This window comes from Lithobates pipiens, unplaced genomic scaffold (assembly GCF_037356315.1).
Source record: "Lithobates pipiens isolate NorthernLeopardFrog02 unplaced genomic scaffold, aLitPip1_a1.2 Scaffold_13, whole genome shotgun sequence".
Lineage (NCBI taxonomy): Eukaryota > Metazoa > Chordata > Amphibia > Anura > Ranidae > Lithobates > Lithobates pipiens.
Window position 1 is genome coordinate 409224955 of NW_027507718.1, and position 19604 is coordinate 409244558.

Consider the following 19604-nt stretch of genomic DNA (forward strand, 5'->3'; position numbering starts at 1 on the left):
ATAGCAGGGGGCACCATTGGCTTTCGCTGCTATCAATCAATCAAGTCAGTGAACCAATAAGTGAGAGAGCAGAGGGCTGTGGGGGCACTCGGCAGGAGGGAGGAGCCAGGAGCGCCAGCGAGGGACCCAAGAAGAGGAGAATCTGGGATGCTCTGTGCAAAACCATTACACAGAGGAGGCAAGTATGATATGTTTGTTATTTAAAAAAAAACAAGACTTTAATATCATTTTATATAGAAGATGGCACTGTATGCTGGCCAATAAGATGACACAATACTAATAACTGCCTTGGAGTAGTGGTTGCAAAGATTCTATATAGTTTCTGCTAAACTTGTGTCACCCCAATGTGAGGTTATGTGCTGTTACTTGTTTCATTACACACAACTGTCATAGTTCCATTGGTGTATCAGCCCACCATAGCAGCACAGTGTGCCACCCTTGCAAAATGTTTTCCACTTGCTTAGCATTGGGCGATGCATGCTTGTCTTCATATTTTGGATGGAGAAAGAATGTTTGGGAGTCAGGACCCCACCCAAGACTCACCAAGGGGCAAAGGCAAGCGGACTATCTCGGTACAAGTAAAGAAAATATATATCAAAAATACAAAGCAAATTAAAACCAAATTAACAAAGTTTATTCATACAAAATATAAAAAGTATACACATAGGAGCTAAAAAGCTACACAGGTGACATGGTGTTTTTTCGACTAGTTTTGCGGGTTTACTGCTTCTTCAGGAAATACATCTGTGAACAGAAAGTACAGTAATATTTTCAATATTTTCAATTTGTTCATATTTTGGATACCGGTATATTCCTGTGCCATTTCCATGGGACCAGTCTTTCCTCAAGCAGCCAAGAGTGACAACTATCATTTACATATTACAACAGGCCACTTGAGATTACAGGAAAAAAGTAGTAATAGCTAACCCTACTTTCGACTAAGTCTATCAACATCACCAGGGATTGGATTTCTCTATAGCTAACATAAGCTGTGGCCTAGGGCGTCATTAGAACACAATTACTAGTGGAATAGGGTGGCAATTTTGCCTACTATACTAGGTGTACTGACGTAGAGTGGGCCCACAGTCTCTTTCAGCCTGTCTGCCCCTAGTCTCAATATGCCTTGATGGTATCTGATCTGGCTAGTGTGATACTGATGATAGCCAATCAGTTGAAGTAGGAGGAAGGCTGGCACAAGACAATCCACACCACCATTATGACAACAACACAGAGGGTCATCAGAATGCTACCTAACAGACTTGCTGGGATATTGATAACCCACAGGAGACATTAATAAACTCATACAGAATTGGACTATTTTCTGCAGATTAGGGTTACAGCTGCCTATTTCCTATGTGGCAACAATACGTTTGGCAATGTCACAAAAAGTTATAATATGTGGTTGTGAAAGAATACCAATAGTTAATGAAGGCAATGTTGTTTTATTCAAAAAAGGAAATGCTGGGGCCATAAAAATCAGCAAAAATATTATTCTTTATTAATACAAGTGAAAAACCACTATAAAATAACAATGCATTTCAACCAAGCCATGGCCCTCAAAGAACCATGTCCTGAAGAAGTGGTATATCCGGGAAACGCGTAGAAACGTGTGTGTTTGTGAAGTAGCTAATGTCTAATAGGATTTCTATATGGTTTTAAACTGTATTTACTGTTTTATTAACTTATATGTTCTGTTGAATCATACATAACTGACACTAGGGGTATATTTAAAATCCCAAATCCTCCCTCACCTTTCCTTCACCATACATATCGGGATAATACTCTGAGCCACTACATTAATGTATGTTTAACAACTTCCAGGACAGCCCCACATACATTTACTGAGGCAGGGGGGCCCAGGTGTGCAAATTCATATGCCTGTAGGTGATTTCTTGCATGCGGTTTAGGGGGTTGGACACAGCGGGAGCCAATCAGCGGGTCCAGCAGCCTCGATGGCAGCCACAACCCACTGATCGTTCACAGGAGGGACAGATCAGAGGTATGCCGATGTAAACAAAGCACACCGCTGATCTGCCAGGGAGGAAAAGTGAGAGATTGTGTTTCAGCTAAGCTTTTCCTCCCTTGAATCCACTCCCCCACAGTTAGAAAAACCTCCCAGGGAACACATTTAACCCCTTGCGTGCCCCCTGGTGTTAACCCCTTCCCTGCCAGTGTCATTTATATAGGAATCATTCCTTTGTTTTTTTTTTTTTTTTTTTTTTTTTTTAGCACTGATCACTTTATTAGTTTCACTGGTCCCCAAAAAGTGACACTTAGTGTCAGGTTTCTCCGCCGCAATGTCGCACTCCCGCTAAACATTGCAAATCGCCACCATTACCAGTAAAAATGAAATAAATAAAAGCTTATTGGCTTTTTTTTTTAACAAAAATATGTAGCCGAATACATATTGGCCTAAATTTTGATGAAAAAAAATGTTTTTTGTTTTGTTTTTTGGGATATGTATTATAGCAGAAAGTAAAAAATATTGTTTTGTTTTTTATAAAATTGTTAAATTTTATTTGGGTGCATCGTCGCACGACCGCGCAATTGTCAGTTAAAGTGATGCAGTGCCGTATTGCAAAAAATGGCCTGGTCAGGAAGTGGGTAAAAATCTATATTCCATTCCACGCTCCCTTTCTCGTTTAGGCCCCTTCCACACGGGGCGGATCCATTTAGCAGAGATCCGCCAGCTCAGCAGGAGATCACTCCGTTGATCTACGCTGAGCCGGCAGATGGCTGGTCCGTCTCTGCTCACTGAGCAGGGAGGAGCCTGTCAGAGCCCTGCTGATTCCTATGGGTAGATTGGACAAAAACGGAGAGCATTTAGATTTTCATCAGATCTCATCCAATCCGCCAAGGCGGCTGGCGAACGTATCGCCATACATCTGTCTTGAGCAGATTGGATGGTAGGCGTGTGTTAGCAGACACATCTCCACTGACATCAGCCTGCCCATAGGAGTCAATGAATGGCCCGCTCGGATCCGCCTGGTAAACAGCTTGTCATGTAAAAGGGGCCTAAAGGTATTTTGTGGCTGTTTTTTACTTGTATTAATAAAGAATGTTTTAGCTGATTATCACTGCGCCAGCCTTTCCCTTTTTGCATTGACTGATTATGGAGGTATGCAGAGACTTCCTAGGCTGCGCTACTTGTTCCTGAGGCTGATGAGGAATCACATAGGAGGTAGCCATTCAGATGCCTCTTTTCTAATGTTGGTTTATTAGTGTAGAGTTAGATGTCCATTTTAAAATATAACTGTATACCTCATGTAATAAATGTAACAGTTTGCAGCACATGTGTGAGAGTGAGACTTGAGATTTCAGTGTACACCTCTGTCTAGTGGATTGGTAAGAAATGCATTGCTAAACGGATGTACTCTTCCTAACCATGTGGTGCAAAGTTACTTTTTTTGTGAAGGAAAAAAATAATAAAGGAAAATGTTATTATTGGCGTAAATACAAAACCAATATTATTATTTTTTTCCAGGTGAGCCGTCCACATCCAGCGGACTCCCCTCTTCTCATCCTGTTTGTCATTGGTGGAGTCACTGTCTCAGAAGTCCGAATGGTGAAAGATCTTGTATCAACTCTCAAGCCAGGTGTCCAGGTACTAACTTAGCAAATTCTCCAAAAATCTCTTAACTGAACACAAATGCTGCTACAGATTGTGTGGAGGTCAGAAAATCACCTTGAACTTTTAATTTCTTTTGAATTGAGGCTCCATTCATTCAATAGAGGCCCACATTGAAGCTCCAAAACACTGGAGGAGAAAAAAAAATCTATTTTCTTGTTCATACATCACAGGACACAGAGATTTTGATAATTACTTAGTGGGTTAGATATTCACCATCGGGTGATTGGACACTGGCAAACCTAATTACAAGGCAAATTCCTCCCCTATATAACCCCTCCCATATGGAGAGTACCTCAGTTTTTTTGCCAGTGTCTAAGGTGGTTGGCCACACTAAAGATTTGCTAAGAAGAAAGCTCTGCTCGATGGTGTCTGCTGGTTCCTAAGAGCAAAACAACCGGATCCATACCTCGGGCCAATAAATACGCCTAAGATGGATGGTACCCGGGCCTCGTGAAAGAAGAAACAAGGTTTTGCTTGTAATGTCTGTCTTTGAGGACTTTGGTGCACAAATTTAAGTTGCATGAAAGTTTTCCTGGTAGAGTCTTCTACAGGTCCAGGGAAGAGGATCCTGTGAGTAGGAACCCAGAACCCCGAATGAATGAATGAAATACTTGTATAGCGCACAATGCGAACTGAATCGCCTCTAGGTGAAGAAGGTTGGCACAACGCTACCCGCCGTGATGGGTGAAGGTTGGATCTGTCTGTTCTCAGCAGTTCCTGCGGCGGGTATAAGGTGAAGACAATCCTAAAGTATATACATTGGGGATTATTCTTTTTGCATAGTTTGCATGTCTTATCTGATCACCGTCACTAGAGGGAGTAAGAGACATACCTGGTGTATACTTGCATGCCTTCCAGGCTACATGCTCAGTGAAGCTGGTGTGAGAAACCACTCACCTCCTCCGCTGCAGGCTCTGCCACATAAGCTGAAAGGGGGGATCCCACGCAGTCTGGGGGTCCCACACAGTCCTCAGGGGTCTCCTTTCTCCCACTCGCCCCTGGCTGCTGCCATAACAGTCTTACGTGCGTGCGCGCTTTTACTGCGGTTTTTCAGCGGGGAAGGAGGGGCGTGGTTGCGGCACCCTGCACGGCGCACCAGTGCACAGGCACAAAGCGGCTATGTTTAAAGCCCAGTACGCCAGAGCTCCTGTAAGCAGTGGGACACAGAGCTGTGGGCAGTAAGCATCTCAGTGAATTCGGATCCAGGCATATCTAAGACACCTACTCGGCATCAGATATGCAAACTGAGCTAATGTTTATATTGCAAGACTAAGGCAGAACAGTGGTTGCATTTGTACTAGTACCTCTGCTTTGCGGTTTAGGACTATGTCTCCTTGTAAGAGGGCTTCATTGGGAGGTAAAAGAGGCACTAAGAAATCACATCCTACATCGAGGAGTTCTGGGCATGCCTGCAGGATTCCACATCCCCCCCCCCCCCGGAAAGACTGGGGGCAGCCTCAAAGGATTGGTCTGCTCCCCTGTCAGGCTTTGCAGCCTCTCCCAATGTTACAGTCCCTGTATATGTCACTGAAGACACTATGAAGGCTGCATTAGATGGTTTAGAAGGAAGGATTACTACTTTTATCACAGATTCCTTAGAGTAGCAGAAAAAGGGGTAGATCACCTCCCTCTGCTCTGGGTTCCCTATCGAATGAGCAATCTGGTAATGATGAAATATCCCTATACGGGTATGGGTATCAGGAGCAGTCGGATTATTCAGGGGAGGAGGAGAAGCTCTCTTCTGCCTCTCAGGCACTAAAAATGCAGGTGCAATATTATATGGAGTTGGTGCATACCACATATAGATTGCCCTCTGCTGAGGCTGCCATATTTTTTGTAGAGGTCGGGTTATGGGTTTTTCTCTGGCCGATGCCAATACCGATATCTAGAAATCATGGCGGCCGATGGCCGATATATGATGCCGATTTTTATTGGCCGATATGTTAGGCTGTTTTTTGGGGGGGGGTTTCCCCCTTCATCTCATAAAATCTAACAGACACCTTTCCCACTGGGGCGTTTTTCAGGCGCTTTTGGGCTAAAAATAGCGCCTGTAAAGTGCCTGCAAAACGGCTCCCCTGCAGTCTGTGTGAAAGCCCAAGTGCTTTCACACTGAGGCGATGCGCTGACAGGATGTTAAAAAAAAGTCCTGCAAGCATCACGTTTGGAGTGGTGTATGCCGCTCCTCCACCACTCCTGCCCATTGATATTATTGGGCACCACTGCCGAAGCGCATGCAATGCAATTTGGCAGTGGTGCTTCACGGGCGCATTTAACCTCTTCCTTGGCTGCTAGCTGGGTTATATGCGCCCCACTAGCAGCCGAATAGCACCGCTAAAATGACGGTAAAGCGCCGCTAAAACTAGCAGCGTTTTACCATCAAGGCCTTGCCCGCTCCTGTGTGAAAGCAGCCTTCATCAGTGATACAGAAAATTTCTTACATTTAGACCTTTATTAAACAAAACAAACCTCCAGTCAGTTTACTTGTATGATTTAGATAAAAAAAAAAAAACTATATATTAAATATTAAATAAAAACAGGTAGTCAAAACTTTTGGACGAAAAAAAAATGATCTAACTTTACTGTTTTCGTTTTTTTTTTTTTTTTAAATCATTAAGTGTATTTTCTTCAAAAAAATTTGCATTTGAAAGATCTCTGCGCAAATGCCGTGTGACATCAAATATTGCAACAACAGCTGTTTTATTCCCTAGGATCTCTGCTAAAAAATATATAGAATTTTTGGGGGTTCTAAGTGATTTTCTAGCAGAAAATACAGGATTTTTACTTGTAAGCAACAAGTGTCAGAAAATATTTAGTCTTTAAATGGTTAAACTGAGAACTCTACACACTGAGTTGAGTTCATTCATTCAAGCATAAACATTGTATCTCTTTACTCTTTTCTTGGCAGACTGCCCAGAGAGGAGGAAAGTCGCTTCACTGAAGACTCAGGCAACTTGCATTGACTTGTATTACAGAAGTCATTTGCAAGTCGTGCTGTAGTTCTAATCAAGCTTTTTATCAGCACAATCGTCCGATGCCGATTAATTAAAAAACAGCAAATATCGGCCGACCTCTAATGCTCTGTTTCCTCCTTGGGATCCCGGAAATTCCCACAGGCTGCTTATGCCTTCCCAATTCCTCCCTTGCTTGAGAAATTGTTGTATAACGAGTCACCCAGATAAACTATTTTCTCCTCCTAAGAGGTTTTCCATGCTTTATCCAGTGGAGGAAAAGTTCACCAAAAAATGGGGGGTGCCAGCAATAGATGCAGCTTTTTCTTGTGTGAATAAAAGCCTGAACTGTCCTGTGGACAATACTCAGGGGTTCAAAGATCCAACTGATAAGAAGCTGGAAACTTTATTTAAAGCCTCCTTTTCTATGCCTGGCACTGTGGTCCAGCCTGCGGTTGCAGCAATCGGCATGTGTCCATTTCTCAAGGAACAAATAAAGCAGGTGCTTAACCTCCTCTCCACTGAGGAGGGTGAGGTTTATGCAGACCTTCCTAAAGCCTTGTGTTTTGCAGTTGCTGCCATTGTGGATTCTATTCAGCAACCATCCCGCCTTTCTCTCCTGCTGGTACACATGCGCAGGGCAGGGCCCTTTGGCTTAAGCATTGGGCAGCTGAGGCTTCATGCAAAAAATATTTGACTGGGTTCCCGTTTTATGGGGAATGCCTATTTGGGGATGATCTGGACAAATATATCCAAAAGATTGCCAGGGGTAAGACCACGTTGTTACTGGTTAAAAAGAAGAATAAACTTCCCTCATTTAGAAGTTCTCTGTCCCCAGCCCCTGGAGCCTCCACCTCCAGGCAGTGGCGATGGCCTCTCCAGTTCAATACTAGGGGAAAGGTCCAAGGCCAAACCCAAGGGCAAAAGAAGTCTTGTGGTCCAAGATCTGTTAAACAGAACCCCAAAACCTCCCTACGAAGGGGTGTCCCTGCTCGGTCAAGTAGGGGGAAGGCTGCTGCAGTTTGCAGGCGCCTGACGGGAAGAGATTCAGGACAAATGGGTAACCTCCACTGTGTCTCTGGGCTACAAGCTGGAGTTCCGGGAGTTTCTGCCATCTCGTTTCCTAAGGTCAAAGATCCAGAAAAAAGAAGACCCTTGTTTCTGGCCTTAGAACGACTACTATCCCAAGGGGTAATTTTAGAAGTGACCCCGGAAGAGCAAGGCTCAGGGTTCTACTCAAACATCTTTACGGTTACAAGACAGAATGGGGATGCGAGACCTATTCTAGATCTAAAAGACCAGAATAAGGTTTTAGACATTTGTTCTTTCTGCATGGAGTCAATCCACTCAGTAGTTTCCACTCTTCAGGAGGGAGAATTCTTGGCATCAATAAACATCAAAGATGCCTATTTACATGTGCCAATATTTCCCGCTCACCAAACATTCTAAGGTTTGTGGTGGATCAGCGCCACTTCCAATTCGTGGCCCTACCTTTCGGTCTTACTACAGCACCCCGAGTGTTGACGAAAATTCTAGCCCCACCCTTGCCAAAACTGAGGGCTCAGGGCATAACAGTGACAGCTTATCTGGACGATTTGCTACTTGTAGAACAGTCCGTAGCACGCGGTGACCGCAGTGTGCTCAGCACAGTAGAGTACCTAGGCTGGGTCCTCAATCTAGAAAAGTCTTCCTTACAGCCCTTAAAAAGGCTAGAGTATTTGGATATGGTCATAGACACTGTCCAAAGCAGAGTATTTTTATCTGGGTCAAAAGCCAAAGCCATAAAGGATTTGGTCCGGGTAGTCATAGCAAGGAAAAATCCCTCCATTCGACTATGTATGAGACTATTAGGGAAAATGGTGGCCTCTTTCGAGGCTGATCCTTATGCCCAATTTCACTCAAGGCCTTTGCAGAGCAGCACCCTCTATGCCTGGAGCAAAAGAGTACAAGCCTTGGATCTTCCAATGTGCCTATCACCATGGGTATGCCAGAGCCTCAATTGGTGGTTGCTAACCAAGAATCTACTAAAAGGAAAATCCTTTGTTCCAGTTACTTGGAAAGTGGTAACCACAGATGCCAGTCTAATAGGCTGGGGAGTGGTTCTGGAAGAAGCTTCCACCCAGGGAAGATGGTCCAGAGCCGAAAAGCTCTTGCCCATCAACTTTCTGGAGATTCAAGCAATTCGTCTAGCCCTCAGGGTCTGCAAGTTGCAGGGCTGTTCTGTCCGGTACAGTCCGACAATGCTATGGCAGTGGCCTATGATAATCAACAAGGGGGCACCAGGAGTCTGGATGCCCAAAAAGAGGTGAATCACATTTTTTCGTGGGCATAGAGGCATGTTCCTTGCCTGTCTGCGGTCTTCATTCCAGGGGTAGAAAATTGGCAGGCATATTTCCTAAGTTACCAGCAGCTGTGCCCAGGAGAATGGTCTCTGCAACCCAACATATATCAGGCCATATGTCTAAAAAAATGGGATACCCCGGATGTAGACCTGTTGGCTTTCAGGTTCAGCAAGAAACTGGACAACTTTGTGTCAAGAACAAAGGATCCGCTAGCACAAGGGGGTCAGATGCCTTAACCATTCCATGGGATCAGTACTCTCTGATCTATGCGTTCCCTCCAGTTCCGCTTCGCCCGCAATTCCTTCGGAGAGTCAAAGGGGAAGGAAAGCCGCTAATTCTGGTGTCTCCGGCTTGGCCCACGCGATCTTGGTATGCAGAGATTATAAAGATGGCAGAAGGAAGACCATAGGTTCTTCCGCTGTGCCCAGATCTACTCTCACAGGGTCCAATATTCTATCCTGCCTTACGAAGTCTGAATTTGACAGTTTGACGATTGAGACCCACATTTTGAAGGGTCGTGGCTTCTCAGGGCCAGTCCTGTCCACTCTAGTTAATGCTATAAAGCTGACTATCCAGGCTCATCTACTACATAATCTGGAAGGCATATGTTTCCTGAAGTGAATCCAGGGGGTGGCATCCTAGAAAGTATGCCATTATCAGGATTCTTGCCTTTCTTCAATTAGGCATAGAAATGAAGCTGGCCTTGAGAACTATGAATGGCCAGATATTGGCCTTGTCAGTATTCTTTCAAAAACCGCTTGCCTCTCATTCCCTCATCTGGGCCTTTGTTCAGGAGGCATTATGCTTGAATCCACCGGTTAAACCTCCTGTGTGCCCATGGGATTTGAATTTGGTATTGTCTGTTTTACAGGAACAACCTTTTGAACCATTGCACCATGCTTCTTTAGCTCTTTTATCAAAGAAGTTGGTTTTTCTGGTAACCATATCCTTGACTAGAAGGGTATCGGAAGAGCCATATTTGATTATTCACAAAGACAGGGTGGTGTTGCGTTCTCACCCGACTTTTCTGCCTAAAGTGGTTTTGGGATTCCATCTGAATTAAGATGTGGTCCTACTGTACTTTTTTCCAGATCCGCAGTCTACAGGGGAGAATTTGTTACACTCTTTAAATGTTGTAAGAGCAGTCAGAATCTATCTGCAGGCAACGGCTCAGATTAGAAAGACTGATTGTCTATTTATTCTGCCAGAAGGCCCCAAAAAGGGCCAGGCAGCATCAAAATCCACTATCTCAAGATGGATTTGACAGGTTATTGTTCAGGCTGTATGGTGTAAAGAAGATTCCTCCTTTTCAGGTTAAAGCGCACTCAACTAGAGCAGTTAGTGCTTCATGGGCAGTGCATCACCAGGCCTCCATGGCTCAGATCTGCAAGGCTGCAACTTGAGCTTCAGTCCATACATTCACTAGATTCTATCAGGTGTATGTAAGAGGGCACGAGGATGCCGCTTTCAGGTACAGTGTACTGCAGGCATCAGTATAGTTCCTCTGGTCCATTGGTGGTCTATATTTTCTGATCTGTGTCTCCCTCCCTCAATTTGGGCGCTGCTATGGGACATCGCACTAAGGATTTATCAAAATCTCTGAGTCCTGTGATGTATGAACAAGAAAATAGGATTTTTTAAATACAGCTTACCTGTAAAATCCTTTTCTTGGGAATACATCACGAGACACAGAGCTCCCGTCCCTCTTTGGGATTATATGTTGGGATACTTATTGCTTTGCTACAAAACTGAGGTACTCTCCATATGGGAGGGTTTATATAGGGGAGGAACTCGCCTTGTAATTAGGGTTGACAGTGTCCAATCACCTGATGGTGACTATCTAACCCACTAAGTAATTATCAAAGTCTCTGTGTCCCATGATGTATTCCCAAGAAAAGGATTTTACAGGTAAGCTGTATTTAAAAAATCCTATTATTCTCTATAGAGATGGTTCACATCTCCACTCCAAGTGACCTGAAGCTCAAAAAATTTCTGGAGCTTTTTTGTAGCTTGAACTGGGCAGATTTGAGTGTTTTTGGCACAATTTTTATTCCCATAGAAATTAATGGAAACATGCCATTCACGTGTTTTTGTGCGCAGTCACGCATTTTTGCACGGTTTTCTGCTCAAATGATTTAAAAAATATATATAATAGTAATAGTATATGACTTAATAAATATAAAATAAATTCACAAATAACTACAAATCTTCATGAATAAATAAAATAAATTAATAATGTGTAATAATATATAAATAAATAATAATTTACCCCTAACCTTAAAATATATCAAATAAATTATTAATAAATTAATAATAAACACCAAACCTGGAAAATAAAATAGTAGAGTATTTCATTATTTTATTTAGGGGTTATATATTTATCATTACCTAGTATTTATTGAATTATCTGTTTATGATTATTTTTATTTATTTGTGTATTTATTTTACATATGTATTTATTATTATTATTAGTAGTAGTAATAAAAGTTGAAGTTGTATTATTAAACCCTACAAAAAAATAAAAATAAAATAACCCTTACTTCTAATCCTAACCCTAACCATAACTCTAACCCTTTACCCGAACAAAAAAAAAAGAATAATAGTAATAAAAAAAAAAAGAAATAAAAGCTAATGTAAAAGCTAAAAAAGCTGATATACCTAGCAACAAATGATGCAACAAATGATAGTTTTCTTTAATGGCTGATAAAAAAAAAAATGGCAAAGCTAAAAATCATGCATAAAAATGTGCAAAAAAATCACAGAAAAGACACTCAAAGACACTGCACTCAGGTAAAATGTTAGCAAAACTTTACTTGCATTTACAAATACATTGTTTATAATGAGTACCACAAGACTCCTCTGTAAATATTTGTGAGTCTCACAGGATTCCTGTTGAAGTTTTTGTAAAGGGATGTGCATTTGTTTTGTTTCATGTTCTATTTTATATAGAATATTTTTTTTTTTACTAATAAACATTTATTACATGGCAAAGGATTTTCAGAGGTTAGCCAAAGAAGCAGCAGAGTAAAATCTTCCTCTCTGGTTTGCTTTTCTGAAATTTTGGATTGAGCCATATCATATGGGAGGAGCCAGACTGATGACACTTTTAGCTAGAGCTATTGAGTTCCGTAAACAAAAAGTTAAAATAGCCAGCCTTATTAAAAGGGAAATAAAGTGACAGTTGTTGGCTTTAAAAATATTTTAAATATTATTTTAAAATGTTTTTGCAATCATGTACCCAATAAAGAAAATGTTTACAGAACCAAACTACATGAATCAAACATGTCAAAATGAGCATTTGGTGAAAAAGCGAAGGTTGACCCTGTCTGTTCTCACCTCTTAAGACTCTTAATTATTAAGGCTGTCCATTATATTAATAAAAGAGGATTGGGAGAGTTAGGGTCAGTCTCACATTTTCATCGTAAAAGCGCACATAACATCTGAATATACATTTATTTATTTTTTTGTTTAGCTTTAATTTCCCAGATTAGTGACATGTTCTCAGATGGGAAAAGCGATAAAATGGAAGAAGAGATCATTGGCTAAATCACACATTGGAGCCCCAAAAATAAGCATAGTTTTAATCACAGTTTTTCAGGAAAAATGCAATCTAAATGGAAATAAAATGAGCATTGTTTTTTTTTGGGGGGGGGGGGGGGGCGCACCCCTCACACCAACATACTTTGTAGTTTGTGGGCATTTTTTAGGTCTATATAAACTGCAGATTACATTTTTCTTCCCATTGCTACTAGTTTGCTACAACTTAACACAGAACGTGTAGGATGTGTGAGAACCTTTCTCTGCACTCTCCATGAACATTCTTCTGGTTGAAGACTTTACACCAGAGCAAATATGAGTCACAATGAAACACAACTCAGAAAAAAACAAATTTTAGTGCATATGCTCAACAACCAAAGTATGTGCATTTTTAAATGCATATATTGAAGATAACCAGTCGTTTTTACTTTGCTTTTGAAAAATAGAAAATCTTAAATACATTATTACTCTAAAATATAACTACCAAATGAATGAGGAAGTTATTGGGGCAATAATTTATGAAGTGGGACATAAAAAAAGTTGAGCTGTTGCCTTTAACATCCAATACAATTCCTTGTAGGAAAACTGTGAACTCCACATTTGCTTCTGCTTTCATAAATCAGCTCTATTATCTTTATTTTCTTTATTTACAAAGTCTGCTTTATTTGAAAATATCACCTATGATCCTCCTGGGATGTCTTTGAAGGATTGTGAAATATAAGATTACAATGATAGCTGTAATGTAGGGATATTATTAGGTTTGGTTTTTAAGATACAAAAGTGTAAAGAGCAGTAGTTTATTGAGCTGTAAATGTGATCACGTTCCCTGGCAAAAAGTCTATAATCCCCTCGACTATGTTAATCTTGCAATGGACATTTACAGTACTGATGGGGGAGTGTAAATCCTCCAACCTCTGATAGGATTAGAAGCTGGATTTTGTTTTATTCCATAGAATTTCTGGCAAAATATAGTTCACAAACTACTAATTTAAAGATCAACTTGACTGAGTTGAATAAAAATAGAACTGTTAGCTATTTTTCCTTAATCCTCCTGATGGAAGGCGTTTAGAACGATGGTGGCGTATCCACTTTTGCATATGACACTTTAACACATCTACCAGTCGATATCACCTTATGTACTTTGAAAGTAAAAATCAGCTTTAGTAAAGCCATTTTTGTCTGTCAGCTTGGTCTGTAATTCCTATCATCATGTCTAATGGAATGAACTAGATATATTTTAATGCTCTTAGTCTGGTTTAAGATATGAAACCCCATTAGCTTTATCATGAATGCAGGAAGTTTGAAGTAATGAAGATAGCAAATATAAAAACAGATTCAAGTCCATCAGGTTTAGATGATTCTTACAAAGTTTGACAATGATGATCCTCAGGAATGGTGCTCCACATACTATCATTTCACGGTATTATGTGTAGCCTTAAGTCCTCTAAAGCATCTACAGTATTACATATTACCGTATGTATTTGCAAAAAAAAACTATGTCAAAGATAACTTTAATAAAGTAAATGGGGTAATGATGCAGCCCAGCAGAATAAAATCCTCTCATAACCTTGTAAAAATGTGCAAAAATACGAAAAAACAGGTTCAAAAAAGTTTTTTCTTTATTTTACTTGATACAACTGGTTATGCCAAGAAGATTTCATTTATAAGCCACCAGTACCGCATGAGGAATTCTAGATGTCAGTTCAAAAGTCTCTTGTTTGAACCTTTGAGTAGTCAATAGTTCTGTCTGTGGAAATACTCTATATTAGAATTAGCCTAACACACACATGCTAAACTGTACAGTACTATTGTTGCAGCCCACGTGGCATCTGTGTGGTCTGGGCTTTAGATGGAGACCAGCCTCAGATCCTTCAAGCTCACCACCTTCAATGATGCCATTAAGGTAATATCTGTGGGGAGTGTCCTGCTGGTTCATCTTAAATGTCCCTATAGATACTGCACAAGCTACAGGCAACAACAGTGGTACTCTCCGAATTGCTGATGCTGTCTACTGGTCCATGAGGTCAAGCAGAACAGAAATATATGCACATCAAGCAACACTTCTCCCGAAACATAGATGTTTGCATTTGTGGGGCTCAATATGGGGCATAGGACAAAGTTGTTGCACCTTTATATCAAAATAGTCACACTAATTCAGGAGATCAACAGCACCCACATCCTAACTTAGGAATTTTATAAAAAAGAAATGGAAAGGGAGATTTTAATGGTGCCACAGAAAATTTAAATAAAAAATTTAATATTTTATTCATTTCAATATTAAAAGGAGTAAACGTTGTTGACTTTCAAGGACAAACAACACATATAAAATTTTCATAACACAATAGAGAATATATGTTTTGCTATATTGCTTCTTCAGGAGATGTGAGGCATATGTTGGCTACAAAGGAATACAAAAAGAGATATCAACAGATACAACAATTTTTCTCTTTCGTTCATTGACGGACACAGGTCCATTAAATCTTGACTGTAGGGTTATCATGCCACCTTCAGGAGAGCACTAGACAGAACATGTATTACATGTGAAAACAGCAGAATTGCATAGTTCTGCCCAGGAGGCGGTCCCTCTGGCTATAACTCCTCAGCCTGCCTCCTGCAGTTCATTTTTTTTCTGCCTAGTGAAGGAGAAGGACCTAGGCTCCCTGCCGGGACCATCGGTCTTGGAAATTTTTTCTGGGTTTTTTACCTTTTGTGCAAGATATTGATCCTGTGATCTTCTATCAACAGCCGGATGGTTGACAGGCTGGATAAATATAGATCCTCGTAGTCTCCCCAGCCTGGCCATCGAGCATGAGCAGGCCCTAGCTACGCGCTGGTTTGGCCACAACATGCCCCTCAGGCTCCAGGGGCGACCGATGAGCTACATACTCCAGGGCACACATATGACCGGCACACTGTGACACTGTCTGTGTCACAGTGTGCCGTGGCCAGCAGCCAGCCTGTACTGCTCGGGTGTGGGTCTGTGATGGGATGCCTCCAGCTCGCCCGGACGGGTAAGTACAGCTCACCCTGTCTCAACAGAACAGAGCAGCTGGGCATTCCCTGGGAGGTCAATTATTGGGTCCCTCACTCTCTCTTTCCTTTCTCCCTGTGTTTCCTTTCCCCCCTGTGGGGTTTGCTGCATGGCTGGGCATGAGGTGCGGTGTATGTACCTGGGCCGGGGGTCCTCCGTGGGGGCTCTGATCCTTAGCTGGAGTCTGCACTGGCTGTCTGGGTCCGTGTGTGGTCTGGTCCTCTGTCTCCCTGCTGTGAGGTGTCTGTGGTCTTCAGCATGTGCTGCCGCCACTTTTTTCGGCCGTGGCAATTTTCTGTTGGTCCAACAGCCATTTTCCCAGTGTTTTTCATCTATACAAGAACGGCCAGCACTCATTTTCTTGTAGCCTTAGCGCGGGTTTGTCCCCAGTGCTGGTCCCTGTATCTCAGAACAGCACGTTTTTTTTATCTTGGACACTTGTGACTGACACAGGACCCAGCGATCAGCGGTAGCATGGCACAACACTTGGTCAGGGTGGTGAGTCCTGCGGTTGGGCCCCTCAGTCTGTGAGCAGCTAGGAGGGTGGGAAAGAGCACCTTGTCCTAAGTCCCCAAGGGTGGCAGACAGGGTAGGTCAGCATGGCATCAGAAGCCAGCGTTTCTTCCCCAGAAATTGCAACTGGCTCACCTTCAAATAGTGCAGTGCCCTTGGACGCTTTGTTGGCAGTCCTGAAAATGTTCATTGCCAGGGTGGAGGCGGCGTGCGGGCGCAAGGGGGGTAAAAAAGTCCCCTGCCCAGTCCCGTCCTCCGGGGAGAGCTCTGATTCAGAATCGGGCCCTACAGAGACTGGCGGCCCCTGTTCTGATGTGTCAGAGGATGCTGACCAGGACCGTTCAGACAGTGAGGATGAGTCCGTGTCCACGCAGGAAAAAGCGCTAGTTGGAGCACTTATCACTGTTGTGTGGGATACCCTGAAAATACAGGATGGAGCAGGATCCTCTGCTGAGGTGTCGGTCCCCTTTGGGTCCTGTAAGCTGCCTCGTACACCTAAGGTGTTTCCGTATCTGACTTATTTTGATGAGTTCATATACAAGGAATGTTGAAGCCTGCAATGGACCTTTTCAGTCCCAAAAAGAATGGCAGTGTGTTACCCCTTTGAAGAGAGCCTCCTTAAAAAATGGACGGCTCCCCCGGGCATTGACCCCCCAGTGTCCAGGTTAAATAAAGTAACCACGATTCCTGTAGAAGGGGCCCCTGCATTCAAGGACCCTACCGACAGGAGAGCCGAGGCAATATTTCCATGTTTACGGTAGTGGGGTCAGCGCTACGACTGGTACTGGCCACAGCATTAGTGTCGCAGACCCTTACTGAGTGGGCAAAACTATTGCACCATGAATTGGAGAAGCAACAGTCTCCCCCAGTCTGTGTAGAGCTAGCAGACCAGCTGGTGCACGGTCTTAAGTATGTCTGTGATGTGGCCCTGAAAACAGTCCCCCTGCTCTCTAGAACATCAGTATCAGCAGTGGTGCTACAGCGCCTGATCTGACTTAAATGCTGTTCTGTAGACCAGGCATCTAAAAAAGCTCTGATGGATTTGCCCTTCCTTGGGGAGTGACTATTTGGAGCTTTGCTGGTCGACATCATTAAGAATGTTACCGGTGGGAAGAGCATGTTGCTCCTACAGTCCAGGAAGAGTAAGGAGTCACGCCACAGGCAAGGTCCCTCTTTTTCCGTACAGGATGTCAGGTGAGTACTCCCAGTCCGACAGGGCGACTGCTGAGGGACAAAAGCGTCCCTGGCCTCGCAAGCCTGCGAGCAAAAGTACTACCGCATGAAGGTTTGCCCCCGAAACTGAAGAGGTTTCAGGGTTTCTATTCCAATCTATTTGTAGTCCCCACAGAAGAAGGGGTACGTCCAATCCTGGACCTAAAAGCCCTCAATTGCTTTGTGAAAGTACAAAGGTTCAGAATGGAATCAGTTCACTCCGTGGTCACTGCACTCCATCAGGGGGACTCCCTGGCGTCTCTGGATATCCAGGACGCGTACTTGCATGTACCCATATGCCTCAGGCATCAGAGGTTTCTGCGATTTGCAGTGGGGGAAGAGCACTACCAGTTTGTGGCTCTCCCCTTTGGCCTAGCGTCAGCACCCCGAGTCTTTACCAAAGTGTTAGTTTCAATTTTGGTGTTGTTGCGGCAATGTGGGATCGCAATCGTGGGGTACCTAGACGACCTCCTGTTGAGAGCAGCTTCCGCCTCAGAATTAAGGGAGGATGTGGCGATCACCATACAAACTCTACAGGAGTTTAGTTGGGTGCTGAACCTAAAGAAGTCGGTGTTGGTGCCGACGCAATGCTTGGAGTACCTGGGCTTACTGCTGGACTCTATGGAAGCGAGAGTGTTTCTCCCCCCAGACAAACTGCAGACTCTCTGAGCCACGGTGAAGTTGTTGATGAACCACAGGTGATCATCGCTGCGTTTCTGCATGTGAGTTATGGGCCTCATGGTAGCCTCCTTCGAGGCGGTACGGTACGCCCAATTTCACAGTCTCAGTCTTGCAGAGGGAGATACTGTCCAAATGGGACAAATCTCCGTTATCCCTGGATCGGCAGATTCAGGTGAGCCAGTTAGTCAGGGACTCTCTTCTCTGGTGGCTGAGGTCTCCGGCTCGTCGGTCCGGGAGATCGTTCCTACCTCTTCATTGGACAGTGATCACAATGGATGCCAGCCTGACTGGCTGGGGTGGAGTGCTGTGGGTACAGGCGACCCAGGGCCTCTGGTCGTGGGAGGAATCCCAGGTACCGATCAACATGTTCGAGCTTCGAGCGATCAGGCTATGTCTCTCCACATGGTCAATGAGGCTACACAGGCATCTGATCAGGATCCAGTCAGACAATGCCATGGCCCATACCATCATGGAGGAACAAGGAGCCTCGGCTGCAGCACGAGAGGTCGCTCACATCCTCCGGTGGGCAGAGTGACATGTGCCAGCCCTGTCGGCCATATATATCCCGGGGGTAGAAAACTGGCAGGCCGGACTACTTAAGTCGCCAGATGCTGGACCCGGGAGAATGGTCTGTGTCCAGGACAAGAGACCCCTGGGCGGACGCGTCAGATGCGTTGGTGGCTCCATGGGAGCAGTACCAGCTGATGTACGCCTTCCCTCCACTCAAACTGTTGCCATGTCTGCTTTGCAGAGTGGAGGCCGAGGGGATTCCAGTGTTCCTGATCGCCCCCGATTGGCCCCCGGCGTGCCTGGTACGCCAACCTAGTATGCTTGGTGGCTGATGCCCCTTCACGGTTGCCGGTGTGAGAAGACCTCCTATCACAAGGTCCGATACTCCATCCTGCTTTACCTTCGCTGGTTTTAACAACATGGCTGTTGAAAGCCAGGTGCTAAGGGACTGAGGTCTGTGGAACTCGGTAATCTCCACTATGCTGAGGGCACAAAAATCTTCTTCTCTGAAGATTTACCAACATACGTGAAAGGCTTATATCTCCATGTGTGAGGAGATGGGGCGGCGCCCGCGCACCTATTCCGTTTCCAGGATCCTGCTGTTTTTACTGTGAGGAGTGGATCAGACACTGGCCTTAAGCATCATCAAGGGACAGATATTGGCCTTGGCTGTCTTTTTCCAAAGCCCCCTGGCGTCTCACGCTACACTTGGTAAGCACCTTTGTGCAAGGGGCTCAGCATGTAGTCCCTCAAGTTTGACCACCCCTACCTCCGTGGGATCTGAACCTGGTGCTATCGGCGCTTCAGAAACCACCATTTTAAAACATCAGTGACTATTACATCTGCCAGAGGGTTTCTGAGTTGGCGGCCTTGTCTTACAAGTCGTCCTATTTGGTTATGCACAAGGATAAGGCGGTGCTACGTCCACGCCCCTCTTTTCTTCCAAAGGTGGTTTCGGCATTCCATCTCAATGAGGACAATGTGTAACCATCCCTGTGTCCTATGCCGACACATCCTAGGGAGGTGGCCCTCCACGGCTCCCTCCTGGAAGTCAGACTCTCTGTTTGTTTCGGTGGCTGGTCCGAAAAAAGGGCTGGCAGTCTCGTTGACCACCATTTCCCGGTGGATCAGACAGATCGTGGTCCAGGCTTACGCCTTGAAGGGGCAGGTGCCCCCCTGTCCTGTAACAGCCCATTCCA

At 43.9% G+C, this 19604-nt stretch overlaps 1 protein-coding gene across 1 annotated transcript in view; it reads left to right on the top strand.

Moving 5' to 3' along the window:
• Positions 1-19604, top strand: part of SCFD2 (sec1 family domain containing 2) — a 729048-nt gene that overhangs the window by 690385 nt on the left and 19059 nt on the right. The window contains exon 8 of the mRNA XM_077477494.1: positions 3485-3604. Coding sequence (XP_077333620.1) covers positions 3485-3604 — 120 coding nt within the window. The remainder of the gene's footprint in view (positions 1-3484; positions 3605-19604) is intronic.